The sequence below is a fragment of the Mirounga angustirostris genome, unplaced genomic scaffold (assembly GCF_029215605.1).
Source record: "Mirounga angustirostris isolate CCGP_5_RB_7025 unplaced genomic scaffold, mMirAng1.0.hap1 SCAF_1, whole genome shotgun sequence".
In the NCBI taxonomy this organism is placed as follows: domain Eukaryota; kingdom Metazoa; phylum Chordata; class Mammalia; order Carnivora; family Phocidae; genus Mirounga; species Mirounga angustirostris.
The window spans coordinates 215,556,566-215,564,265 of record NW_026991709.1 but is presented as its reverse complement, the minus strand read 5'-3'; the positions used below and the strand labels follow the sequence as shown (position 1 = coordinate 215,564,265).

Sequence of the window (7,700 nt, the reverse complement as noted above, 5' to 3'; positions counted from 1 at the left end):
GTGGCCCAGAGGCTCCATGGCCTTCCTGGCCCCGCAGGACAAGGTCCAAGGTGTTCCCTAGCCCGTCCTAGCTTTATGGCACGGAGGGGGCGGACTGACTGGGATGGGACAGTGTCCCTCTAAGCAGGTTAGGGGAGGGAACCAGGAGCTGGAGTCCCCGCCACCCGACATCAACTGAGTCTCAGTTTCCCCACATGACATCTCTTAGTGAGGGTCAGGCCCGCTGATGAAGGAAATCACAGCAGGAAAGAACCTCAGAGTGCGCCCTGGAAGAGAGGCGGATGCGCGCGTTCGCGGGGGTCCGGGGAGGCGGTCTGGGGATGGCTTTGGGTCTGGCCGTGGCGAGCTGGGCCGGCGGGGGCAGCAGCAGGAGTGGGGCACCTGCAAACGTCAGGCACTCAGGGGGCAGACTGGCGAGTCAGTACAGGGATGGGATCCAGGTGTGGCTGGATCCAGGAGCTCAAACAAGCCCAGCAGGGAGAGGGTCCGCTTTTCCGCGCTAATTGCCAAGTCTCCGATCAGGCTTCTAGGTCCTCGGCAGGTTGGGTCACATGTCCATCCCTGAGCCAATCACAGAGGCCAGAGGGTAGAGTGCTCTGATTGGCAGGGCCGGGTCATTTACCCATCCCTGAGCCAATCACAGAGGCCCTTTGGCCAGGACTTTGCCCTTGACTGGACTGGAAATTGTGCCGCTCCCCAAGACAGGTGCTGTGTTCTGCTCTCTGACCAGTTGGCCCTTGTTCCCTTTTCCTTCCTCAGCGAGCCCGGAATACGTCCGCCCCAGGGAGCCGTGGGGAGCTGAGACCCCAGGACATGGACCGAGTGACCAGATACCCCATCTTCAGCATCCCTCACTCGCCTCGCCTGGCTGGCCTGGACCCCGATGGGGACACCAGCTACACGTTTGAGGTGGTGGATGTGGGGCCGGCAGCCAGGGGCTGGGGCCAGGACAAGCCACAGGCGTGGCCGGCTTACAGAGAAGCCCAGCTAAATGCGTCCAGGACTGGGGCGTCCTACAGCCAACGTGCCTTCCCGGGCCGGTCACCCCCGTGGATGCTCTCCTTCCGGGAGGGTGACAAGGATGAGGAAGTGAAGGCCTGCCGCCTGGACGCCGGGGACACCCAGCCTCGGCGGCCACGGGACCTGGAGAAGGAGCGCTGGGCGGTCATCCAGCACCAGGCCCTCAGGAAGAACAGCACGGTGGCCACGCTCCACGGCACCCCTGGCCACCTGGACCCCAGGAGCCCCGGCCAACCTCAGCCTGGGCCCCTGGAGGAGAGCGCCGTGGACAGGGAGCAGATCGACTTCCTGGCAGCGAAGCAGCAGTTCCTGAGTCTGGAGCAGGCCAATGCAGGGGGCCCTCTGCACCCTCCGGCTCAGGTGGCCCCTGCCCGTGCCCCACCGGGGCTCAGTCAGGCCCCCAAGGCCTCAAGTGGGCTGCTCTTGGCCAATGGGTGTGATGTCCCGCTGAAGCCCCAGGAGAGGGAGGTGCTCCTTCGAGAGAAGAGGGTCTGTGGCCTTCCGGCTGTATCTGGCGCCCAGGCTGCGGATGACCCCGGCTCCCGTTCCCAAGTGGGGTCCCTGGAGCTCCCTAAGGAGACCCCCATCGAGCGGGAGATCCGGCTGGCCCAGGAGCGGGAAGCGGACCTGCGAGAGCAGAGGGGGCTACGGCGGGAGAACAGCCAGCAGGAGCTGGTGGAGATACCCAGCAGGCCCCTGCTGACCAAGGTGAGCCTGACAGCGGCCCCATGGCGGGACCGAGGGCGCCCGTCACTCTACATGCAGCGGGACGTGGCGCAGGAGACGCAGCGCGAGGAGGACCACCGGTGGCGGGAGGGCCTGCAGGCCACGCCCAACAGGCTCTCCTGGGCTCCCCAGTCTGGGCTCAGGAGAGCCTTTAGCTCAGACTCCATCCTGGACCTGGCCTCAGACAGCAGCGCGGCTGACCCTGCCCCAGAGGTGAGGAAGGTGGGCCGCCTCCCGGCGGATGCCTACCAGCCGTACCTGCGTCCTGGGAGCCCCCGGCTGGACTTCGAAGCCTTCCACACGCATGGCAAGCTCCGTGGTCTCTCTACGGATGAGGCCAAGGCTGCGGGCTCTCCAAGGGCCACAGGGTCTCTGAGGCATCTCTTGGAATCCTCTGGAAACCCCCCAGGCATGAAGCCGGAGTGCCCCAAGCCGCCCCAGGGGCGCCCACAAGCCCACGGAGGTGTCATTCAGTGGGAGTATTTCCACCTGAGCCCCTTGCGGTTCAGGGTCCCAGATGTGCCCCCGCGGGCCGAGGGCCCCCGCGCCCGAGGCTGGGAGGTGGGGGGGACCCTGGCATCGAGGCTGCAAAGGTCCCAGTCGTCAGAGCTGCTGGAGAGGGAGGTGGAGAGCGTCCTGCAGCGCGAGCAGGAGGTGGCCGAGGAGCGGCGGAATGCACTGTTCCCTGAGGTTTTCTCCCCACCACCTACGGAGGACAATGACGGCAGTGACCAGGACTCCAGGGGCTCCTCCGCAGCCTCGGGTGAGGATGGGCCGGGCAGTGGCGGCTTTGCTCTGGGCTCAGAGGCTGGAGCAGGGTGGGGGGGTCAGGAGCGGCTGAGCATGGGGAGCGTCTGGGGGACCCCGTCCACCTCCCCGGTCGACTCTGTGCACCCGTCTGAGCTCACGCCCTAGATCCTGGACCGAGGTGTCAACTGTGCCTTGGGCTTTTGCTTTATCAGTGTGGATGCTCGGTCTCTAGGGGCACACGGCTCAGATGCTGTGTCCTCTCTTGGCCCGAGACTCTGAGTCTCCCAGGCGTTCTGCCTTCCCGGGACCCAGGGACCCTCCCTGATGCTCCTTCCGCCCCCACAGGCATCGTGGGCAGCTACTCGGTGACCGAGTCCCACTTCTTCAGCCCCATCCACCTGCACTCAGGCCTGGTGTGGACGGCGGAGGCCCCTGCCGAGGCTGCTCCTGAGCGGAGGAAAAAGAGGGAGCAGCAGGTGAGTCTCGAGCCCGGCCCGGCCCCCACTCCCCGAGGCCTGGCTGCAGTCTGGCACCCCCTGTGGGGACACAGGACAGTTGAGGGAGACTCAGGCGTGACCTGGGTTGACGCCTGCCTCCCTCATGGCCCTGTGGGAGACTGTGCCTGCCCCTGCACCGAGTGCAGAGTGGGTACACTGGCTGTCTCTTCACGCCCGGCCTTCTGCTGCAGAGGCCACCTACGCGGGGCCCCCACTTGTGGTCGTCCCCCTGCATCAGTCTGCAGGAGGATGGTGGCCATGTGGCAGCGGTGTCCTTACCCTTCCACTAAGTGCGTGGCCCTCCGACGCACCGGGCCTGTGGGCCTTAGAGCCGTGTCCTGTCACACCAGCCCAGGGGCAGGTGGCTCGTGATTTCCCACGCAGGGACCTGAGCCCAGACCCGGCTGCACAGCCCACATCTCCCCCTGGGGCGGGGTCTCCGCAGCCGCGGACGATAAGGACAGTAACAGCGGCTCTAGCCTCCCGCCTGCCGCTCGGGGCACGGGACGTCGGCACACCCTCGCCCCTCTCTGACCCTTGGGCTCCCCCGCTGTAAAGTGCGCGGGACACTAGGAACGCCCCCTTGAGCCTTGGCGCGCGGCCTGTGTGGGAGAGCTCAGCAAACACTGACTGTCTTTATTAGAAGGCGATGTTTGGGAACGGGGCTTCAGGCCATCCCTGAGGGGAGTCCCTGGGGGGGGTGCACGGTGCATGGCGTTGAGTTTGGGCTGATGGCGGGGCACTCGGGGGGCCCGTGCTGGCCCAGTGGGCTCTGGGGCGTGGCGCAGGCACAGGGCGGGGGCTGACGCGTGTCCTCTCCCTGCAGTATGCCACCATCAAGTCCTTAGACCACATCGACTCAGAGGTGAGTGTGCCGCTGGGGACGGGGCCCCCGCCTTCCCACCCCGCCTGTGCCCTCTGCCCAGGGCGTGGAGCACCCCCCAGCCCGTCTTCTGCGTGCGGGCACTTGGATCCTCCGTGGCTGCCTGGGGTGGGTTTCGCTGGGACCTGCCCGTGGGTACAGAATGTGAGCGAGCTCTGCGTGCCATCTCTTTACCAGGTAGCAAAGGTTTGGGGCAGATCGGGCTCCCCAGAGCGCCCGTGCCTCAGTTTCCCTTCCGCACACAGGGATAGGCATTTTCTCTGGGAGAGGAACTCATCTGAGACGGCCACGTCAGTGGATTTGTGGAATACATTTCTGAGCTGGGTCCAAAGTGCCAGACCCCAGCACTTGACCTGCTGTGGGTCTCGGTGTGAGTTGGCATGTTCCTGGGTGCTATTCCCAGAGGTAGAAGGTCTGAAATAGAGGAGGGGAGCTGGCCTGCGCTTTGCTTCCTGCTCTAGATGCCTCCTACAGGCTGGCAGTGGGGAAGTTGCCTGGGGGGTCGGGATCCCGATGGGGACTCGGTGCCTCCTCTTACAGGTCCTGGAAGCCACGCGAGTGACCCACCACAAGAATGCCATGGCGAGGCGCTGGGAAGCTGGTATCTACACCAGTGAGAGCCAGGACTGAGCCAGGGGACGGGGCACCCTTGCCCCCTCCCTGCCTGGTCGGAGCTGCTGAGACTGTCCGCAGGCCCCCCTGCCCCTCAGGGCGCAGGTCCCTGTTGAAACGCAGCACCGGACAACCACGGATCACGTGCCACCAATCCCAAAGGTGGACGCGTTTTCAGACGGGAGAGTTTTCTTTGCTGTTCTTATCTTCCTGGGGAAATTGTTCTGCTTTCTGTCTAAAGCTCGGGATGAATCGGGCCTCTGTCGACTCAACTCTGCTTCTGAGGCTTTGCCGAACACCCTCGGGCCCAGAAAGGGGGGAGACCGGCTCCCCCGGCCGCAGATGTGACTGTGCCTGCTAGTCCGAGGGTGGAGGGGCTGCTTAGGACAGAGGCTCGGTCCTGGCCCGTGAGGAGCCTCAGGTCTGAGGGGGAGCACCCAGTTTCAGGGTCTCTGTGCCACCCACCCCGGAGCCCCACCCCTGTGGCACGCCCGGCAAATCCCGGGCATCTGGGGCCCCGTGGGGACGGCCCCGCACCTGGTGGCGAAACGGCCCGATTTAGGGGCTGAAAGGGGCCGTCTGCTCCAGCCCCAAACTCCCCAACTGTGCCCACCGTGAAATAACGCTGGAAGGGGCGGCCGGCCTGTCCCGGCCGCCAGGTCCACCCCAGCCGCCTCGCTTGTCGAGGGGCTGAGGCCACCGGGCCCCTGCACCGCCCGCCCCGCGGCATCAGCCACGGCAATCACGCGCCGCACGCGTGACCCTCCTGGTGGGGGGGGGGGGGCGTCACTTCGGTTCTGTGTGTGTGCCGGGCTCACTCCTGGGGGACGTGTCATTCTGGGCAAGGCTGTGGGCGCTGGATCCCAACCCTAACCATGCTACCGCCCTCTGTGTAGCCTCGGGGCTCCCCAGAGCGCCCGTGCCTCGGTTTCCCCTCCACACACAGGGACAGCGCTGGGACCCACCTCCTGCGGGTGAGACGCGCTCTAACTCGGCGCCTCAGCCTCCAGGCCCTCCCGCCACCCCTCTCCGCAGCTGCTGCAGGGAAAACCGAGGCAGCTATTTCAAGAAACCCGTCCTGGAGACTGCCCACGCGGGCTGGGGGGCAGGCAAGGGCCTGAAATAGCTGGGCGGGGGCAGGACTGCGGGGGGGCGGCCCTGAGGGCAGGGCTGGTGCAGGGGGGCGGCCTCAGGGCAAGACAGGCCGAGGGAGGAGGCAGGGCCCCAGTCTGAGCGGGGAGGCAAGGTCTGTGTCCACAGGGAAGCCCCAGTCTGAGGGGGGAGGCAAGGTCTGTGTCCATAGGGAAGCCCCAGTCTGAGGGGGGAGGCAAGGTCTGTGTCCACGGGGAAGCCCCAGTCTGAGGGGGGAGGCAAGGTCTGTGTCCATGGGGAAGCCCCAGTCTGAGGGGGGAGGCAAGGTCTGTGTCCACAGGGAAGCCCCAGTCTGAGGGGGGAGGCAAGGTCTGTGTCCATAGGGAAGCCCCAGTCTGAGGGGGGAGGCAAGGTCTCTGTCCACGGGGAAGCCCCAGTCTGAGGGGGTAGGCAAGGTCTGTGTCCATGGGGAAGCCCCAGTCTGAGGGGGGAGGCAAGGTCTGTGTCTGCGGGGAAGCCCCAGTGTGAGGGGGGGAGGCAAGGTCTGTGTCCACGGGGAAGCCCCAGTGTGAGGGGGGGAGGCAAGGTCTCTGTCCACGGGGAAGCCCCAGTCTGAGGGGGTAGGCAAGGTCTGTGTCCGTGGGGAAGCTCCAGTCTGAGGGGGGAGGCAAGGTCTGTGTCTGCAGGGAAGCCCCAGTCTGAGGGGGTAGGCAAGGTCTGTGTCCGTGGGGAAGCTCCAGTCTGAGGGGGGAGGCAAGGTCTGTGTCCACGGGGAAGCCCCAGTCTGAGGGGGGAGGCACAGTCTGTGTCCGCAGGGAAGCTCCAGTCTGAGGGGGGAGGCAAGGTCTGTCCGCAGGGAAGCCCCAGTCTGAGGAGGGAGGCAAGGTCTGTCCGCAGGGAAGCCCCAGTCTGAGGGGGGAGGCAAGGTCTGTGTCCGCAGGGAAGCTCCAGTCTGAGGAGGGAGGCAAGGTCTGTCTGCAGGGAAGCCCCAGTCTGAGGGGGGAGGCAAGGTCTGTGTCCACATGGAAGCCCCAGTCTGAGGGGGGAGGCAAGGTCTGTGTCATCAGGGAAGCCCCAGTGTGAGTGGGGAGGCAAGGTCTGTGTCCGCGGGGAAGCCCCAGTCTGAGGGGAGAGGCAAGGTCTGTGTCTGCGGGGAAGCCCCAGTCTGAGGGGGGAGGCAAGGTCTGTGTCCGCAGGGAAGCCCCAGTCTGAGGGGGGGAGGCAAGGTCTCTGTCCACGGGGAAGCCCCAGTCTGAGGCGGGGAGGCAAGGTCTGTGTCTGCGGGGAAGCCCCAGTCTGAGGCGGGGAGGCAAGGACAGGAAACCCCAGTGTGAGGGGGGAGGCAAGGTCTGTGTCCGTGGGGAAGCCCCAGTGTGAGGGGGGAGGCAAGGTCTGTGTCCGCGGGGAAGCCCCAGTCTGAGTCGGGGAGGCAAGGTCTGTGTCTGCAGGGAAGCCCCAGTCTGAGGGGGTAGGCAAGGTCTGTGTCCGCAGGGAAGCCCCAGTCTGAGGGGGTAGGCAAGGTCTGTGTCTGTGGGGAAGCCCCAGTCTGAGGGGGTAGGCAAGGTCTGTGTCCGCGGGGAAGCTCCAGTCTGAGGGGGGAGGCAAGGTCTGTGTCTGCGGGGAAGCCCCAGTCTGAAGGGGGAGGCAAGGTCTGTGTCCATAGGGAAGCCCCAGTCTGAGGGGGGAGGCAAGGTCTGTGTCCATGGGGAAGCTCCAGTCTGAGGGGGGAGGCAAGGTCTCTGCCCCAGTCTGAGGGGGTAGGCAAGGTCTGTGTCCGCAGGGAAGCCCCAGTCTGAGGGGAGGAGGCAAGGACAGGAAACCCTAGTCTGAGAGGGGAGGCAAGGTCTGTGTCCGTGGGGAAGCCCCAGTCTGACGGGGGGAGGCAAGGACAGGAAACCCCAGTGTGAGGGGGGAGGCAAGGTCTGTGTCCGCAGGGAAGCCCCAGTGAGGGGGGGAGGCAAGGTCTCTGTCCACGGGGAAGCCCCAGTCTGAGTCGGGGAGGCAAGGTCTGTGTCCGCAGGGAAGCCCCGGTCTGAGGGGGAGGCAAGGTCTGTGTCTGCGGGGAAGCCCCAGTCTGAGGGGGGAGGCAAGGTCTGTGTCCGCGGCGAAGCCCCAGTCTG

At 66.0% G+C, this 7,700-nt stretch overlaps 1 protein-coding gene across 1 annotated transcript; it reads left to right on the top strand.

Moving 5' to 3' along the window:
- The first annotated feature begins 557 nt into the window (after positions 1–557).
- MISP (mitotic spindle positioning) lies at positions 558–5,613 on the top strand. Its single transcript, XM_045863915.2, has 4 exons — positions 558–2,509; positions 2,842–2,972; positions 3,820–3,858; positions 4,417–5,613. The coding sequence occupies exons 1-4, from the start codon at positions 814–816 to the stop codon at positions 4,504–4,506; spliced, it is 1,956 nt and encodes a 651-aa protein (XP_045719871.1). The 5' UTR covers positions 558–813; the 3' UTR covers positions 4,507–5,613.
- The last annotated feature ends 2,087 nt before the right edge of the window (positions 5,614–7,700 follow it).